This window comes from Sesamum indicum, linkage group LG2, assembly GCF_000512975.1.
Source record: "Sesamum indicum cultivar Zhongzhi No. 13 linkage group LG2, S_indicum_v1.0, whole genome shotgun sequence".
NCBI classification, from domain to species: domain Eukaryota; kingdom Viridiplantae; phylum Streptophyta; class Magnoliopsida; order Lamiales; family Pedaliaceae; genus Sesamum; species Sesamum indicum.
Genome location: NC_026146.1, coordinates 10,613,624 through 10,633,725, shown reverse-complemented (window position 1 = coordinate 10,633,725; position 20,102 = coordinate 10,613,624). Strand labels below are relative to the sequence as shown.

At 37.5% G+C, this 20,102-nt stretch overlaps 3 protein-coding genes across 6 annotated transcripts; 1 reads left to right on the top strand and 2 right to left on the bottom strand.

Annotated features, from left to right (window-relative positions):
- On the top strand, positions 156-5,259 carry LOC105155734 (replication factor C subunit 3). Its single transcript, XM_011071661.2, has 11 exons — positions 156-407; positions 517-627; positions 1,128-1,160; positions 1,300-1,468; positions 1,761-1,942; positions 2,931-3,067; positions 3,192-3,290; positions 3,905-3,974; positions 4,076-4,150; positions 4,785-4,830; positions 5,027-5,259. The coding sequence occupies exons 1-11, from the start codon at positions 324-326 to the stop codon at positions 5,083-5,085; spliced, it is 1,065 nt and encodes a 354-aa protein (XP_011069963.1). The 5' UTR covers positions 156-323; the 3' UTR covers positions 5,086-5,259.
- LOC105155733 (probable arabinosyltransferase ARAD1) lies at positions 5,501-9,174 on the bottom strand. Of its 2 annotated transcripts, none has more exons than XM_011071660.2 (3): positions 7,456-9,174; positions 6,190-6,866; positions 5,501-5,949 (listed from the first exon to the last, which is right to left on the bottom strand). In XM_011071660.2, exons 1-2 carry the CDS (start codon positions 8,338-8,340, stop codon positions 6,312-6,314), a joined length of 1,440 nt encoding a protein of 479 aa, XP_011069962.1. In that variant the 5' UTR covers positions 8,341-9,174; the 3' UTR covers positions 5,501-5,949; positions 6,190-6,311. The 2 variants fall into 2 exon arrangements, with proteins under 2 accessions (XP_011069962.1, XP_011069961.1); XM_011071659.2 differs by having other exon boundaries at positions 5,501-5,946.
- On the bottom strand, positions 14,698-20,075 carry LOC105155731 (NADH--cytochrome b5 reductase 1). 3 transcript variants are annotated; one of them, XM_011071655.2, is made up of 10 exons: positions 20,057-20,075; positions 19,543-19,669; positions 19,021-19,162; positions 18,771-18,861; positions 18,569-18,646; positions 17,280-17,360; positions 17,072-17,161; positions 16,672-16,737; positions 15,156-15,242; positions 14,698-15,054 (listed from the first exon to the last, which is right to left on the bottom strand). In XM_011071655.2, exons 2-10 carry the CDS (start codon positions 19,646-19,648, stop codon positions 14,962-14,964), a joined length of 834 nt encoding a protein of 277 aa, XP_011069957.1. In that variant the 5' UTR covers positions 19,649-19,669; positions 20,057-20,075; the 3' UTR covers positions 14,698-14,961. The 3 variants fall into 3 exon arrangements, with proteins under 3 accessions (XP_011069957.1, XP_011069958.1, XP_011069956.1); XM_011071656.2 differs by lacking the exon at positions 20,057-20,075 and adding an exon at positions 19,844-20,013; XM_011071654.2 differs by lacking the exon at positions 20,057-20,075 and having other exon boundaries at positions 19,543-19,837.

The window sequence follows — 20,102 nt, the reverse complement described above, 5'->3', positions numbered from 1 at the left end:
TCCAAAATGATATCAACACAACATAAAATTTACTTGATACAGTTGAATCCTTATCTTTAAATGTCCCAAAAAAAGAAAAAAAGAGTAAGGACCTTAAATCATTAAATTGAGAGTTTCCAGTTAAAAGCGTGGTTTGTATGTCAGCGACTTTAGTTGATAGGATTGCAGCTTCCGACCTTAACCTTCCGGTTTCCCGCCACTTCCTTTCTTCACCCACAAACATACAAACACTTGCAAACAGTTAGTCTCCTCCTGCTCACCTCCACTGTGTGCTTTTGTGTGTGTGTGTAAATCTTTAAGAAGAAAAGGAAGGAAGAGAGGAGATGTTGTGGGTGGATAAGTACCGTCCCAAAACCCTAGACAAGGTTCTAGTCCACCAAGATATCGCCCAAAATCTCAAGAAACTGGTAATTGTTGCGATAAATCAGGTTTAGATATTCCTTTTTGTTTCGAAGAGAAAAGCTTAGAACTTGGTTTGTTTGTTCTATAATGGTTTTGTATTTTGTTTGATTATAGGTGACGGAGCAAGATTGCCCCCATTTGCTGTTCTACGGGCCATCTGGCTCGGGTAAGAAAACCCTAATAATGGCCCTTCTCAGACAAATGTTTGGTCCCAGTGCTGATAAGGTGAAAATCAAGTATCTTTGTTTTTTTCCTCTAATTTAGCTGCCATTCAATTTTTTGCTGGGGTTTTTATGTACTAGTTTGTAATAGGAGAGATGTGGTAATGAATAGTGCGAGTTAGGTGCTGCAGCTGAGCGTTTCTTGGGGTACAACATTTAATGTGTCTGATGTTTTAACTGTAAAAACAAAGAGATAAAGCCCCTTTTCCTTTCCATGGCCTCCCAAAACATCTTGAATTATTTGGGATTTGTTTTGGTGATATTTACTTGTAGAACAAGGTACCAGTTTCAAGAAAGTTGACGACACATGAAAATTGTACCTATCCAGCTTTTAATTTGTTTGAACTGCTTCTTCTGTTATCTATGGAGTAAGTCGACACTTTATCTCTTCGATGATGATGCAAGAGAACGGAAATTTGATATGAAGTATGTCCAATATTAGCTGTCAATATTCTATTTCAATGAAGGTCAACTCGTACTTGACTGTTTAATGTTGACTTGCAGGTGAAAGTGGAAAACAAGAACTGGAAAGTTGATGTGAGTTTTTGCCTCCCAAATCCAAATCTTTTTGACACAATATGTGTTGGTTAACAGCTATTCTGTTAAGACCGACATATTTATTACATGGCTAGATTTTTCTGGCGTTCTAGTTTGAATATGAGTTTTGTGTTTCCAGGCTGGGACTAGAACAATTGATGTAGAGCTCACAACATTGTCAAGCACGCACCATGTTGAACTGAATCCTAGTGATGCAGGATTTCAGGATCGGTATGTGGTTCAAGAGATAATCAAAGAAATGGCAAAGAACCGACCTATTGACACTAAGGGCAAGAAGGGTTTCAAAGGTAACTGGGGTCTTGTTTCCTATCAATTGCAATTGGGGAATATGCTGGTAGTACGTTTGCTGGTGACTCTATTGCTAATCTTCTGTTCTTTGTAATCCTGGATAAAAGGAATTAGCTAGGAAATATTTAGTTACTGGGTAGTTATAATGATAAACAGGAACCAGGTGTAAGTCTTCTATTACTCTTACTCACCCCTTGAAAGAACTTTGAAGAAGTATTAATGAACTTCAATCTGTTGTTGTTGGTTAATATAAATTCTCTGTACTAATGACACCTTATGGTGAAATGTTAGTTCTAGTGCTGAATGAGGTTGACAAGCTCTCAAGGGAAGCCCAACACTCTCTCCGAAGAACAATGGAGAAATATAGTGCATCTTGCCGACTCATTCTTTGCTGCAACAGCTCCTCCAAGGTCACTGAAGCTGTCCGGTCTCGATGTTTGAATATGCGAATAAATGCACCAAGAGAAGAAGAGGTCAGAGAGTGTGTGTATGGTTTGATTCTTTTTTTCTTCCTCGTTATTAAAGAAGAGCCATTTTTGGTGTGAAACTGGAACATTATGTTACAAGTCGTCAATAGGATTTTCACAATAAGCATATGCATTGATGTTTATGTGCTGAGATTTTTTGGAGGGGCAAAAGTGATTACATAGGTCTTGCCAACAAAAGCTTGATGATTCTAGCTCTAGTTGTGAAAAATTAGCGTTTCTTTTTGCTCTTCTATTTAATCTGTTTCATAGGGTGGTTTGTTCTTTCTCGAGATAGTTCCAACCATTCTGACTTGTCTACTTTCTGCAGTCAAATCTGGTACGTTCGCTGCTGAAGAAAATGTTTTTAGATATTTAGTGGGCAACTGTGCCAGTCATCAAACCAGCCACTAGTATGTAAAACATTAGATGGAGATGGATATCTGGCACTGATTCTACATGTACTCCAAGATTGTTAAAGTCGTATTTGCTTGCTTTTTAAACTATATCATGTAAAGCACGAAACATTGTTCAGATGTATCTTAATGAAAAATAAGAAACAAAGTAAAGACTGACTGAATGGATTCAGTTCCGAAGTACTAGGGAGTGTAGTCTTTTCCTTAATAAAGACTTGTGTATATGTCAATCAAATTTAGTAGACTGTATATGCTAATTAACACTATATAGAATTTCACTTTTTGTTTCTTAAGTGCAAATGCCTTGCAAATAATTATCCGTAAGTGCTTGAGAAAAACTTAAGAACTTAGTGTCCCTCTTTATGTGGAGATTGTTATATGTACACTCAGGAGTCTTTTAGATATCTCTCAGTCGCTAGTTCGACATGGAAATGATAAACATCTTCATAGTACATTATTTTCATACCGTGACTCTGTTATCCTAAAGTTATTTAGGTGTTGCAGAGTGATCAAATTTCATTGATGTCCTCCAGCATGATCTGATGGATTATGTTATTAATCAAATATTTTTTAAATGTCAGATTGCGAATGTGTTGGAATTTATCAGCAAGAAAGAAGGATTGCAACTTCCATCTGGATTTGCTGATCGCATAGCACAGCAGTCTAATAGGAGCCTGAGGAGGGCAATATTGTCATTTGAAACTTGTCGTGTCCAACAGTTGGGTTTTGTTTTATGTTTAGTTTGATGTGCATAAATTGCTATGATGACTTCCTACTTATGAATTGATTATGTTGACTTGATTATGTCTTTCTGTGCTGATGCTATGCTGTATTACTTTTAGGTACCCTTTTACAGTCAATCAGGCGATACCCCCCATGGATTGGGAGGAATATGTTTCTGAAATAGCTTCAAGCATATTTAAGGAGCAAAGTCCTAAACGGTTTGACATTAGTAACTTTTTATGCAAGGCATCTTAGTTCCAAAAATTTGTTGCTAATTTTAAATTTCCTATTGTTAGTCTTCTACATGAATTCCTGAACATTACATATTCCTGTAAGAATACAGTCATGAGATAAAATGCTACAAACAACTGAAATGACTGATAAAACAAACTAAGACTTTTCATCTTGGTACTCTGTGCTATGTGTATAATTTTAAAACTTCTTGGCAGATCCTCTCAGTGTAATTTGTTGTAACACTCACAAGGAATAGCCAGTCAATATTGCTAGAATCCGCTGTAGCATTTGCTACAATGACAATGGGGAAAAAATACTGAAGATAAAATGTCAAAATGAACACAAATAACATGTTATCGATTTTCCAATTTTTGTTGTATAAAGTGGAAGAGTCAGGTAATGAATACTCTAATGCCACCATTCAAAATTTACCTGATAAATAACAAGATAATTTATGAATATTTTACCATTATTACGTGACATAGCTTATTTGATCTGACCCCTTTCCTCTTGGTAATCTGGCTTCTTTGTTACAATTCACATCATTATTGATGCCATCAGCAATTGTGTCTGAAAGATAGCATGCTGTTTTTTGTAGGTTGTTTGAGGTCCGAGGAAAGCTCTATGAACTACTCATCAATTGCATTCCTCCAGAAATCATTTTAAAGGTTCACCTTCGTGTTTCCTGACCCCTCCACTTCCTCAAGTTAAAGGAATATGTGACTACATTCCAATATCAAGTTGAAGACTAATTGTCTTTTTGTTGCAGAGGCTGCTTTATGAACTATTGAAGAAGTTGGATTCTGAATTAAAGCATGAGATCTCTCATTGGGCTGCATACTATGTAAGTTCATGATTGCACTGTGTTTTTCCTCTCCTTTCAAACTGGAAGATCATAGTTACATAAACATCATGTTTAGGGTATTTGGTCTGCCATTGCTTTTCTGTAGTCCATGCTCATTTCAGTCTATCATTATTTCATAAGTTGTATATGGCTCGGGTACCATATTGTTATTAGATTTTGCTTGCCGAGCATCTTGTATCTACCCAGAGATGGAGCTGGCAGAGAGGAACAGAAAAAGCGGTTGTCTCCTCCACTGTCTATAATTTCAAACTTCATGTGTTGATCACCTGGAATTCTGAATTGTGCTTGCTTCAAATTTTCAATTATCCTCCCATGTGAACTTATCACCCCCCCCCCCCCCCACATCACCCTTAAATGCCCTTAAGACGTTCCCAAATAGGACTTCCTTGAGGCAATGATGTAACGCCCTGACTCTCAACCACTCCTTTCAAGGGCAAGAATGTGAAAGTATACCAAACTTCTTCAATTATCTGAAAGTTCATTCATGTCAAACTAAGCCCTTTCAGCCAGAGGGGACATATATACCTGTAGAAGAGGTTAAACTATTTCAAAACATTGCTGCAATCAAGTTTCCTTTGTTAAATCTCACGAAATGACAATTTTTTCTACGCAGGAGCATAGGTTACGTCTCGGACAGAAAGCAATATTTCACCTTGAAGGTATGCCACAATTTTCTTGAACCTTGTGAGAATATTTGACATGATTGTCTGATCGTTAATCGTTAGCTGAGGTAATTAGATCAATAAAGATGGACAAAGCAGAGAATGATGAAATTTTATCATCACCACCTCGAAGTAGTATATTATTCAGAAATTTGGTACTGATATTATGCTTTTACCTTGTTCAATCTTGCAGCATTTGTGGCCAAGTTTATGAGCATCTACAAGGGCTTCCTCATTGAGACATTTGGCTGAACTTTTGAAAATACTAATGTGCAGCTGATTTTATATATTGTTATAACCTCTGCATTTGTTTAGTTATTTGCATCAAAACTGATGGAGGATTTGCAGTATAATTATATTTTGTATTTTTTTTATTGGAGAAATTGATTCCGCATAGTTTAACATCCTCCTGTGTCTATTTGATGCTTGTTGGCCGTCTTAGTTATGGCTTGAGATGAACATTTTAGTTTGGTTACACCATCTAAAGAACCCTGCAAGGACGAATGCAAATATAAAAGAATGATATTTCATGAGTAATAGCTACGGAAAGTCTAATCTTAATTAATAAAACATACCCATAATGAGGACCTGGAGAGACATGGAGGACATAATTCAGACCTCTTTTAAGTAATGAAATTCACAACTTCGTTGCTTGTAAAAATCGTCATTTGAAGGAAAAATTAAGAGTGCTTTAGGTGGCAAAGACCGGATCAGCATGCTTTTAGTTGCCGCTTGAAAATGATGAGTGAACTATCTAGCAATCTATTACCACAGAAGGGTCCGCTGTGTGAAGCCCAATTGTCTGCATGTTCCTCTAAAGGTCTTAATTACAAGAAAGATCAGATCAACTTGTTGCTTGTGCTAGTGTAAGTTCAATCCTACTACAGCTAAACTGGTGAAACAAAACCAAGCATCAAACATATCCATACAACAAATTTATCTTGCATTGCGGGAAGAGTTGCTATCAGTCCCTTGAAATCTGCCTAAAATTAGTTCTCTATGTCGTTGTGAGACTAACTCCCCCTTCAACACCTTCTGCTGGTTCTGGTATCATTCTCTGAGGACCAAAATCCGCCTCATGATAAGAGAATCTAGTTTCTTCTACAGTGATACCTGCTGGTGCAGTCATTACAAAAGTTAGGATAATTCAACCAAAAACAATGGCCAACTAAACCAGAACATCGGTGTCTTCAAGCTATTTGGAAATGATGACTTGATTTTAGACAATGTACAATGTTTCATTCAACAAGAAAAGTGTCCAAGTAAAGTAATGAACCCTTGGAAATCAGAATGTACTCATCCACTGGTTATAACTAGATAAGCAGGTGGCATGAAATTTTCCAAGAAAATACTTACTATGATCAACCAAAGAGCTGGCAGCTTGGTTTTCCTGAAACTTGCATTTGAGCACATAGGGGGCTTCCACAATCTCCAAGTGACAAGTGCTGTCCTCAAGAAGTCCTCAGTCCTGATGAGCATCAACCAAAATTTCTTGGCAGAGGAGCCGATATGAACCCTTTTTCTCCTGGAACAATTGTCTGAGAAATTCGGGAGGCCTTGTGAACTTTCCTTTTGATAGCAGGAACCTTCCTGGAGACTGCCTGCCATATCATCTGAATAGCATCATTCTCCTGTGATGGATAGTGAAACTCAAAAAACTGTTCAACTTCTTTCAGCCTTTTCCACATCCTGGTCCACTCCTCTTTGCTGATGTTCCTGATTAAGTTTATGAGGAATTCTTCCCTGAGAGCATCTGATGTGCGGACAAATATGCAAAACTCGGAGTAGTCAAGAACGTCTTCAAAGGGAAGCTCAATTTCATCACTAATAACTATAGGTACGCAGTGGCTAGCTATAGCATCAAAAAGACGGTTTGATGAAGGAGTATCGCCAGCAATGTTGAGGCAGAACTTTGACGAGTGCATACCCTGGGTAGCCTTGTCAATACCGTCACCTTTGATATTTCCAAATGAGAAGTGTACATCTTTCTCGTTTTTTAGCATGTAGAATAATTCTTGCCGAACCATTCCACCCTGAAAATGACAAACTAAGTATTACACATAGATGCCCCTCAGCTAATAAAAGGCAAACTAGGACATTATGCATGAGGCAGGAGAGGCAGTTAGTGGAGCAAGATCAGTGACTATATATCCAATATAGTTGCAATCTCACATGTCAATTATTTCTTATGAGGAGACGCTTACTTTGAGGTAAAATATTTCTGGATGTTCTAGGAAAGTAAATACTATCCACTGGGATCATTTCAAGGGTGGCAAACATATGAAGAACTTGAAAATTATAAATATTATAGAACTTTGAGGTACTAAGAAAGTGATTCATGAGTTTCTTTCTCCATTTTGTACATGGGTAGACAGTGACATGCTCTATCCACTGTTGCTAAGTTCATTTGGCTTTTTTATTCTAATCAAACTCAGTTTAGGTGTATTTGTCCAGAAGTAAACTCTAACCACACAGATTTCACATATATAAGGCAGGCCTGACCACTCAGAAGAGCAGGAAGAATTAGCCACCATTACCAAAAAAAATTAAATCAAAGTACATATGTTTATCATCAGAAGTACAAAGGAACATAAATGTTTAAGGGACTGATATATGACTTACAGCTTTTCTGTAAATAGATCCCTGAAAATAGAGCAAAGTTGGACGACTATCAAAGTCAGATTTGTCATTCACATAACTCCGGATATAATGCCTGTAAGGTGCAATCACATCTTTCTCGACATTAGCAACGGTAAGAGGATACCTTCCGAAATCTGCAAGAATGAACATTGCAGGCCAGAGCTTCATTCTTGCATACAATAGGCTATTTGGATGATGAGCAACAATCACATGATCCTTCCCCCCAGACCTCTTCCACTCCTCCTGAGCTGTCAAAAAGCTAACCAACTTCTCCTGTAATAAGTCATTAATACTTTTCTGGCCTGCCTTCAGCTTCGAGTACCGGTTATAACTTATGGATGCGAAAAACGGAACAAAGACAATATCAGCTTCACTAGAATCACGCACTCTTATGGCACTACGGCCACTCATATTTTTAGAGAATTCCGAGTTCAGGAGATCCAAAGTAAGCCAATATTCGATGCTATGCTGCATATTTAATCCACCAGGGTATTTGGGGACCTCAGCCTGAATGTCGGGCCATACAGTCTTCCCCCCACCTTTCCAACCCAAGAGAGCAAAGTGAAATTGGGAGGGCAAATCATGCATGAAAACCTTGAGAATCTGGCTATTAGTATCACATTTTCTTGAATTCCTTTTCCGGGTTGCTTGCTCTCCATCCACTGAAGCACTTATGACAGAGGATGTATCAAGATTTTCGTTTTTTGCCACTGCAAGAAGGCTGGAGGTTGGCAATATATTGAACTCAAGAGACTGAAGCCGCCCTGTTGATCTTAGCACTAAGAACCAAGATAATATCAACAGTACCGATGTCATCAAGAACGCATAGAACATAGATTTTTGAGAAAGGAGTCCCATCTTTGACATCCTTAACCCGAACACAAGAACTTTTCGAGAATTTATTTAGTTAGAAGTGTGAGTACGAACAAAAGCAAACATCAAACACCATCAGTCTCCTCATTTCTAGGACAGGACAAAAGACTTGGATTCAAGAGTACAGAAGAAAAACCACTCATCAGGAAAGGAAGAAGATGCACAACACTCATCCAACACCTCATCAAAATCAGGTTATCTTCCCACACTATTTGCATTTCCAAGCTATAATATAGATTTCATGCATGCCAACAACCCAACACAAAACGGGCACGAGCACAGAGCACAGAGCCCAGAGCCCAGAATCAGAAGATAAACGGAACGGGAATTATACACTACGAGGAAAAAAAAAATTCTTCCTTCTACACAACGAAAGCAAAATCTTCAATAAAAATACAAAACCCAGATGGATTCTGATATCAGATTACCATCAGAAAGGAGTGTTCAAGAGATACAGTACAAAAAAAAGGAGTGTTCAACAGATACAATACAAAAAAAGGAGTTATTATTACAGGAAAACGTGGAGGAAACTGCGGTTGCTATAGTTGATACAGGTGATTGTCTATTCGTCGCCCATTTTCCATCTGTTTATCTTCCTCCTCCATTTCTTGAAAAAAAATATCGTTGATTTCTTTAATCGGTAGCATGTCTTTGTGCAGCGTGAGTGTAGGAAGCATCTGAAGAAGCGGGCGGTCGTTCGTTCTGGTCTGTAAAAAGAAAATTAAAGAAAGTCAGTTGTTAACTGCAATTTTCCTCCGTGTCCTCTTAAGCCATGTTTGGTAAGCCTAATCCTCGATTTTTTAATTAAAAAAATAATTATTAAAACATATTATAAATTAAATACAAATTGCACGACGTAAATATCAAAAATAAAATTGTCTATAACGTAAATAATTCTCTTCTTATTTTATTTACCTTCTTTGAGAAATTTATATATATATATATATATATCTTATCCCCATAACACGAATATTCGAAATTCACACACTCAATATATATTAGGATAAATTACAAAAAGGTTTTTTTAATATTTATATTAATTACAAATACATTTTCATTGTTCGAAAAATTATAAATACCTCTTTAAAACTAAAAACACTTTAAGAAATACTCCCTCCCAATCACAATGAAATATTTGTTAGAGCATTTGTAATTTCAGAAAAATATTTTTAATTTCTTAAATAATAAAATGATGAAACCCATCCATACTCCCCACAAGAACAGCAGCCACAAGCAGAGGAATAAAAGGCAGAATACTTCAGACTCTGTTTTATTTTTTTTCTTTCTTTTCCTTCAGTTAGCTAAGTCGTGTTTTACAGCAGCACTTTCATCTATCCGTTAAGTATATTGACAACTAAGTGGTTGGGTTGGTTAGTTGGGTCTTCTTGTATATAAGAGGTATTGTTAGTTGGGTCTTCTTGTATATAAGAGGCTTTTTTTTCTTCCTTGAATATACATATACAGAACTTCTCTTCTGTAAAACCAGCTGCAAGATCATTTTTCATTTTGATTTTACTTCTTGATTCCTTTCTCAACATGGTATCAGAGCGGGTGTAACAAAACACTCTGCCGCTTCTGCATTCTGTTTGTACCTTATCCACACACCACATCTTCATTTCTTGAACCAAGAATCAACACAAGAAATGACAGACAAAGAAGAAAAGGAAGAGAGAATTTCCACTGATGTAGGCATTCAAGAAAATGATAATCGTAGCATTTCTTTGGTATCTGCACCATTGAACGGGAACAATTACTTGTCTTGGGCAAGATCTATCAAGATAGCCCTTGGAGCGAGCTTTAAATTAAAGAATAAGGACCTGGCTCCAGGGAATTTCTTTATGAGTGAAATAACCCAAGGTCAGTAGCATTTTATTCAACCATTTCTGGAGAGATGCTTTGAGTAGTCAAGTACCCAAAAGGGGTGAGACTTTCTCCTTTCATATTTAATAGTTAGCCACTCAGGACAGATATTCGGCTTAAGAACTAAAGAGAACGGGTTAAACTTATCCCAATCCTCGCTCTGGACCAAGGTGCGTAGCCTTTTAACACTCTCTTTATTTCTGGCTTAGCCTCCCGGGGAAATGCTTCTTTATCCTTTGCTTATTTACCTCTCTTCATTTAGCACAGGGACTCTTTCTACTTATGAATAAGACTTTATACTAGATTAAATACCTTTTGCAATATCAGGCATACTACTAATCGATTCTTTGACCGGCTTTGGTCGAGCAACCGCTACATTTCTTGAACGGCCACAGCCTACATAACTTGTCTCCCTCTTTTCAAGGAAGTCAGTCTCAGGCCTTTTTTAGTTCTAGGTCCTTTTTATAAAGTTCCTGGCAGGTGTTTTTGATTTCGAATAGGCTGTGGGCCTTTCTTTTGCTTGAGTGACCCTTTCCGCGTCGGATTCTTTTGAAAGGTTTGGAACCCTTGCGCATAAACTGAAAAGGAAGTGACAATGGGCGTCATGCCAAGCCTGCTTTGGTGGAAGTAGGACCTATCGAAGTCGGAACTATCAGATCTCTTTCCCAATCCGCCAATTCCCAATCAGACAAGCACAACAAAGCATCTCCGACAACTACATATTCTTTCCACGGATTCCCGCTTATTCTTCTTCCCTTTTGGCTCGGGGCACGAGAAGGACTCAAAGGCCAAAGAAGGTTTTTGGGACTGGGCTTGTATCAGTACTTCGGTATTAGATTGAAGTTACATAAACAAAGACACCCTCTAACAGCATTGGCGGAAGCCAAAGCCCTTCTATAAAAGGAAGGCCCGCAGCATCTTCAGTATGCTACAAAGAAGCATGAAAGGGCTATGCGAAATAGACAAAATCGGCTTCATCTAATGCTTGCTGGCTAGCGCTATAGGGCTTTGAACCATAGGCCTTTCTTCTTTTGTTTTGAGAAGAGCTTGCGCACTAGCATTCCTTCACCCGATCGGAGACTACCCGGCTACGTCTTAATCGTAGAATTCCATATGTCTTGGAATAGATTGATATAGGCATTTTTCTGTATGCGGAGGCTTAGTCAAAAGACAGCTTTCAAAGACTACTTTCACCGTCCTTCGTCCGCCTCACTGTGCGAAGAATAGCCCAGCTAGATGAAAGATCTGCCAGAGTCTTGATGTTAAACAAACCCGGCTGTCGGTTTTGCAATCTATCTCGGAAACATCCCGCGTGAAGTCCGTACCACAAGCTGTACGTTCCGCGATTCTGATATCAAGCTGATGACGCAAGAAAGGATAGCTTCTTTACAATGAAGATAGTCCGGACCTTCCATAGCTTTTTCATTCTGCCTGGAAGGCATTGGAAGTTGTCTGCGAGTCCTGATAGAAGACCCTGTCCCTGCCTTATGAACATTGATTTGCTCTCGAGTAGCTGAACTTTAGGAACTCAAAACGGAAAAAAGACCACTATTTGAACATCAAGCTTGTGGACAAGTTGCTTCCCTTTCAGTGCTTTTACGCTGGCCTCTTCGATTACATTCCTTTCTTGGGTTCACTAGAAATGTCATCTCTCTCTTCCTATCCGATATCAGCCATCAAACCCTGTCGGATAGAAGCCTACCTACTCCGGCTCATCTGTTTACCCGAGTTAGACCGCTAGCATCTTACCTTACATCAAGAGTCCCTACCCCCATCTTTCTCCATCCCGTCACGAACAATCGAATGAGTTTTGGGAAATGTGAAAGAAAAGAAGATAGATGCCCGGTGTCTCATTCAAGCTTTAGGCTTGTTCGGAAAGTCCTATCTTTCCAGCGCTCTCCTCTAGCCCTATCTTTCGCCTAGGTGGAGAGGAGGCCTATTCGCAGCCTTTTATCCGATACAATACGCACCTTACCTGAAGATCAAATTCCCCCTGGCGAACTATTCATATTAGATTCACCGGCTGGATTCAGGAAGCGTGAAAGCGGTCAGATGGAAGTTGTTCTTACTTTCGAACGGAGAAGCACCAACTCCAACTATTCATGCCATCTTCATTGGGCTGACAAGAAAAGGCAGCTTCCAAGTCATATCCCCCCTTCCCTCGTCCAGTCCATGGCCCGGTCTTTCTTTTGAAACTCTTGCCAGAGCCTTTTCTCCTCATAAGCGCCAGTCCATGAACTAAAGTGTGTTAACCCGAAATATTCTTTATATGTCACTGCCCTCTCTGCTGGGAAATCCCTCTGCCTTGGTCAATAAGACCCGCTCTTTCATCTCCTTCTTTGAATCTTATTTGTTTAATTAATTGACTTGAGCACAAGGAATGGGTTCCGAGTATCGAAGTATGGCTACTACCACCTGTGAAGTCACATGGCTGGTGTACCTTCTGAAGAACTTCGGTGTTAATGTCAAGACTCCCATTCCATTCTACTGCGACAATAAAGCCGCACTTCACATAACTGCAAATCCAGTCTTCCATGAGAGGACGAAACACCTGGAAATAGACTGCCATGTGGTGCGTAACAAGTTCAAGGAAGGGTTGATCCAACCAACTTATGTGGTGTCTAGACAACAAATTGCAGACGCCTTTACAAAATCATTGTCTTGCAACTCTTTCCTCCATTTGCGGTCCAAGCTATCCTTGGTCACCCTCAACCCAAGTCTATCTTGCGGGGGGGGTGATGAAACCCATCCATACTCCCCACAAGAACAGCAGCCACAAGCAGAGGAATAAAAGGCAGAATACTTCAGACTCTGTTTTATTTTTTTTCTTTCTTTTCCTTCAGTTAGCTAAGTCGTGTTTTACAGCAGCACTTTCATCTATCCGTTAAGTATATTGACAACTAAGTGGTTGTTATTGTTAGTTGGGTCTTCTTGTATATAAGAGGCTTTTTTTTCTTCCTTGAATATACATATACAGAACTTCTCTTCTGTAAAACCAGCTGCAAGATCATTTTTCATTTTGATTTTACTTCTTGATTCCTTTCTCAACATAGCACCAGAGCGGGTGTAACAAAAATATATTTATAATTATGATAATTTTATAGGAGCTCGTTGTAATTTCTCCTATATATTAATAAAAAGTTCCCTATTTAGGAAGTCTACGTACCTGGGTTGTTGAAGTATTGAAGAATAGTTATTATTCAAATTTCAAACTCATGATTACTACCACATCTTATTTCTTTTTTTTTTTAGATTGTTTCTGTCATGACATGAATTAAATTAATATATATTAATATATTTAAAAAATAAATAATAAATTACAGTAATTCTCTTCAAAATACCCAACACATTTGGTGGAATATGAATACATAAATTTAAATTTGTACTTAAAATCTTAATTTTAGTTTCAATCACAGATTTAGACATGATGGATTTTTTTTTTATTTTTTTTTTTTTGAGGGGGAGGGGAGAGCAAGTGTAGAGAGAGAGAGAGAGAGAAAGAATTGATAAATTATTAAATTAGAGAATATATATTGGAGGAAGGTAAGTAAGGTAGTCACATGAATTTTTAGTCTTGAGATCTGAAACTGTTGTTGGACATTAATAGTGAGACCCATCACAAATGCCAATACAATTTAACAAATGAACTTGTCTTTAAATATTATATATATATAGTATCAGATCTTTAATCTTTTTTCCTAGTTATCTAATTCAAGCAGCTCTTAACTGGACAGGCGTATTTACTTTATTTATTTTTGGTTCACAATTTCCAAGTATTTATTGATCCTAGATTGTTTTCAATTTCTTTTTGTTATTTACTTATCTCACCAATCAAGAACGCTCATAAGCTAGGTTGACGACCTTCATTGTACTTGGGAGCGCCGCCCGTCTAAGGTTTGTGCCAACCAATAACGCCCACCGTCTAGATTGATGACCTCCACTGCACTTGGGATTGGGAGGAGTGGCCGTCTAAAACTTGCTCGATAGTCAAGTCTACGTCATAATTTATGATAAAGAAAGAAAAAATGAAGACAGAGAAGGTCGGAAAAAAAGATTTTGATGTTATACAAAGAATCTCTTATCTTTGGAATTTCTACTGTGCCAAATTATAAATTGTGAATAATTATTTCACATTGAAAATAACAATTATTGAGTCAATGATAGAATAATCAAATCCCAGAGGTTATGTGGTGCAGTCCCATCCTTGCAACAACCTTCCAAATAGGGTATTAGGTTACACTTGTTTATATTATTTTATGAGTTCATACGTCTTAAGAGATTATTGTATTTTATTCTTACAAAGTTATTATAATATTTAAATAAAATGAAATCATGAAACTTGTAATATATTATTAATAATAAACTTGAAGAAAATTGAACTCAACTTGTTAAAATTTATAAACTGTCTTAGGAACTCTATTTGTATGGAATCCCAATTCATTACATTTTTTCAATTTGTATGTAATTCCACATCAAGTGTAGAGATCATCCTGAAACTCCAAGTCCCAGAATGAAATATCCAAATTAAAGACAGCACAACACCTGTAGCAACTGTTAGATTAAAAATGTTACAAAACAAAAGTTTTCCATGAGAATTAACCAACTTCGTTATGGGGAAATCGATTATTACAATTTGGTAACGATGTCTTGACATTGAATCGTTGTTGAAAAATGGAAGGGAAAAGACATCCTAATATTGCAGCGTCCGAATCGAAAGTAACTTTCCCCAAGAATAGAACAAAACCAGGTGCCAAGTTAGAATTGGAATTGCATCGCAGCAGTGTATCCGATAGCATCCAAATGCGCAGCCATGGCCTTGTTCATTGGAGGCGGGCCGCATCTCAGAATCTGTCACACCAGAGTAACGGAATTAGGTGCTTGATGCGTTATTTATTGTTTTGATCTTTCGGAGTTACATTTTAGCAAATTTTAGATAGCTGAATTTGGACCTGAATATCAGAGGCCGGTGGGGGGCAGTGAGCCTGGATCATTTCCTTTGAGACGAAACCGACGCCACCATCCCACACTTCAGGAGGCTATAGAAAATCAAACAAGCAACAAGTTAATCAGTTAGGAAGACTAGACATCACGGTCATGTGTGGAGCGATTTATCAAAACATGTCACTGATTTGAGTTGGCTTGTCTGATTCACATTCAGATGAATGACCAATATCTCCGAAATATAAGTATTCTCCAACTGAAGAAACATCATAATCTACATCAACATCATACTTTAGATGTGCGACAAGATTCGACCTCCTCCGGCCCACCAATTGCATCATTATCAAAATCAAATACAAATTATATTTAGCATCCATCATGCACGAACAAGGCTTTTATAACACCCCATTTCAGCCTTCTATTGAACTATATATAAGATGCCATGTAGACTAGTTATGTATATGAGATGCAAGGAAGCTGCACACATGTATAGAAATTACTGTAAATACATGCGAAACGTGCGCACATATTTATTGACCAAACAAAGGAAGGATAAATTCAGAGATGTTCCACAAACTGTTTCTGTCCGTATAGCCAGAGCACTTCCAGTGCTTTGAGTAGCAAACTCTACGCAAAATCTATTTGAAAATAAAATGTTATGTTCCTATTTAGATTAGTTTTGAATATCACCTTCCATTTATAGTTTGAACTTTCTCTCTCAACCTTCTGTCTTTATTATCACTATTCAAGTAAAATTGTCTTTTTTATCATCAGGTCTTCAGTCATGAAAAAGTCTAAACTTTATTTTTCTAACCACTCAGCATTTCATATTGGTGTAAAAAATAGTTGCGACCTCAAGTATCTCAGAATCCATGCCTTTAGGTTAGATATGTTAAGTACTCTGTACCAGAATAGCGGTATGAATGATAGAAGGGGGGATGAAGGTTTTCTGGCTTGATTCTTGTTCATAAAACCCCACAAGTGGAGATCAGTTCATGCATTGATGAGCGCAGCCTCCTTGTTTCTGATCTTCTATATTGCATTCTAATTTCAACAGTCCAATTCAAATTACTGATCTCGATAACTGGATTCCGCGTGCCTAAATAACAAACAGCTAAATTGAAGTCCAATTCACCGGACACTTTATATTATTTTTAAGCCAAAGAGTAAAGTGCGTGCAAACCATGGTTCCCATAAACAGCCAGTTTGACCACACAACAAAATAAGCTCATTGAGAGAGGGATAGTTGCCAATGGGAGAACCATAAGCATAAAGTGACTTTTTATTGAGTAGGTTAGCAATTCTAACAATATCACGTGTCTGACACAAGTCAAACACAGAGCTAGTCCTAGACTACGAAGGTCAGCTTTAGGTCAAATAGAATGAATTATTCCCTTCTCTCAAGTTCACACATTTGGTCGAAAGGGCCGTATCATAAGGAATAGAAAATCAAATATTTCAATAGCTGAATTCATAAAGATACTCAAGAGTGCCTTAGTCAAAGATATTAAATGGTAAACTTGCCTGATTGAGTACATAGTAAACTTTGAACCTCTGAGGGTAGTTTTTAGCAAGACTATCCAATTCCTCCTGCAAAAAACAAAGAAATTATTCAGGATCATACCCAAATAACCATCTTTTAAGAATTCCATCAGTTGCCACCAAAATTTTGTAACAAGAATATCCCTGAGAATTAAGAATCAGGTACAAACTCTGCCCCTATATTGTTTTTTCTGCAATATCTTTTCCGCTAACATTTATTCCAGATATTCATAACATGAAATTCAATTGGCTCCCGGGATGCCTAACTACCCAGCAAATAAAAACCCAAATTTTGGCAAAACATAACTCCTTGATTCGACAAATTGACAATTTTGCATAATGCATAATGGTAGATATAATTGAAAAAGTCATCATAAATTACCTTTAGCAGAATGTCATCATATGTCACATTAGCATAAATTAGATGGACCTTTGTTTGGTCACTGGGGTTTTCAAGAATTGCTCTGGCAACCTAAAAAAGAAAGCCAAAGAAGAAATAATGAGATATGTTAGTTGTGAAAAGTCTATTATCAAGAAAGAATATTGATTAAGAGAAAGAAATGAATAATAGAGATAATGTTGCAAATAACCTGGAACATTGGTGTAATTCCAGAGCCTCCAGCAAGCATTCCAAATGCTCTCACTTGGCCTGGTTGATACTTAAAACGACCCTAATTTTGAAGATAGAACTAAATAAATAAATAAAAAAGCAGGTCCCCTGGGATACTTATGCATGGAATAATTCAACATAAACGACCTAAATGACGTAATGCAATTCAATTCCATACACACCCCCAGATAAAAAATAATCAAGCCGCTCCAGCTGGAGAACCAACTTTCAGCCAGTCGAAGTTAGCTGAGGTTTATGCACAATTGATTGACTAGTGACGTATGGATCAAAGATTTGTACTGAAGACAATAACTTCTTCAACAAAACATTGTTTCTAGAAATGATGCCAAACTTCACCTCAAGTTGCTGAACACAAGTATCAAAATTTCAAAGTGCAACAGAATACATCGGTTATCAGGGACCATCACATAATAAATATTGAAATCTGAAGGGCATCCTAGTCCGCAAGTACATTGGTTTTCTAAGATTTGGGCAGCTACTTCTAGACTCGAGCAAGTAACTATAGGTAAGTGTCAATTGACTCACATGGTTCTTCAGGAAATTCATCAATATATCATCAATTCTTACCAAGTCTCTTTATGAAAGCATATTTAGGAGAACTTTCTAGACTTGAAAGTGTATTTGCAGTTTCGAATACTTACGATATTTTTAAATGGAAATCTAGGTAAACTGAAATGCGCAGAAGAACAATTTGAAGATGTGAATATTAGTAGTTACAAAAATTTTGTCTAGAACACTGTTTTGCGGAGGAAATAAGTGCATTTTCTAAAACCAACGGCAACGAGTAAAAACACCACCACATGGAGAGTTTATTTCATGTATGAATTTTTCTTTCCACAGTGTGAAACCAAATACCGGCCAAGTCAATTATGTGGAGATACTTTACTGAATTATTCAGCACGAGCTTTTGTTATTTTCATCACATTCTTAACATCTTATTTAAAATGAGACTATAATCTAATAAATCTAAATTAGTTACAGAGGTGTACCAAGAGCATGTTGACCTTGAACAAAACAATACATAGACCCTAATTCATGAAAAAAAGTGAAATGGAAAAGTGCAATATTGCTCGCATCTCATGCCCTCCTTTACTACAATGACTTGGCTTTGATGCATACTGCGAAACCAAACACCACTTCTCTTCTGCTCTTTTTGTCATTTCAAACTTGAAAAAGAGGGTACATACAACAATAACAAAATTATTAACGTGGTATGCAGAAAGGGTGCCGATAGGATATAGAGTGTACCTTTGGTCCTTTCACAGCCAGATAATCACCCTCACGCATTTCTCTAAAATGATGAGACATTCTTCCTTGTGGATACATCTATCATTTTATAAAATTTATATCACAAAGCAAACCAAATGAGACCCAAAAAAATGAAGAAGTCTGACCGCTATATATTGCAGGCTTAACCAAGTAAATGGATGCTAAATCATAAACAACCCACCTTGATAACTAGCTCGAAGTATCCAACATCAGAATCCAACGTAGTCGGAGTGTATGGCTTAACGACCTCTTCACCTTGACTATCCTTACCCCTGCAACAAAATACCAGACAAAATAAAAAATGTATTAAGTACAAGCCTGATTATGTTTGTTGCTTCAAGCCTCCAACAATCAAATGGAAATGATATACCATGTGCACCAACTAAATATATAACAAGGTATCCTGAGCATAAGACTGTAATACAACTAACCTGCAGCTTATGTGTTGTCCTATGGGAAGGCCCAATACAGAAGTGGGTGTAGGAAGAGCAAATCTGAACTTTGCCACATTATGGCTGAGTTGTGTTTTCTTGACAAGCTTGAACTGCTTGAAATTCTCAGGATCCAAGCACACTGTCAAGAACAGAAGCTTCTGACTATATCAAAGAAAACAGAAGTATCTTATCTATATGCAAGAACGTATTTTGTCCTCCTGGAGAACTTGTCTCTCAAAATTCATACAAACAGGCACCAACAGAAGAAAACCCAAACTCATTGAATACAAATATACAAAATCAGCTCACATGCAAGTACAGAACTCGGCAAAAATTGAATCTTTAGGCCGAATTAAGATCCACATAACTAAGAAAACTACTGAATTCAAGCTCCACGCAAGCTACCAATCAAAACCCACGAAAAGTAGACGGCCATAGACAGAAACAAGCATTAAAAACAATACAAATCGGCATCATCTTCTTCAATGTAATAACAGATCACCATATAATTCATCAAACCTTTGGGCTTCTTGGAGGAGAACAAGAAGTATGCAGCACCAATAGCAATAAGACCAACAGCAACACCAACAACCAATTGGCCCTCAGATGTTGCCAAGAAATCCATAGCACCAAACAATTAGACCACCTGGATTATCGCAGTAAAAAACAATTCATCCAACGCGAACTATCTTCAAGGAAGAAAATGCAGAGGCCCAATATATAGCATCAAAATGTTGACAAAATTAATAAAAAAACCAAAAACAAATTGGTTGGTGAAAGTTTTTTTGGTTTAAGATTCCAAGAACTGGCGATGTCCCACCTGACCAGGAAACAGGATCTTTATACAATTAGTCCAACAAACTATCAAGAAAAGGGATAAGAAAGAAGCAGTGAATGAAGATGGGCCAAAAAATAGACAGTTTTTTGTATTAAAAATGACAACTGAAGTAGGTGAGGTGAGGGAGAACAGTGGTAATAGCAATTAGCAAAGACTGACTATTCAAGAAAATAGGGTATGAAAATCATCACCTACCCACCCACTCTCCTTCTGGCTCTGCCCACTCTATAAGGTCATTGAT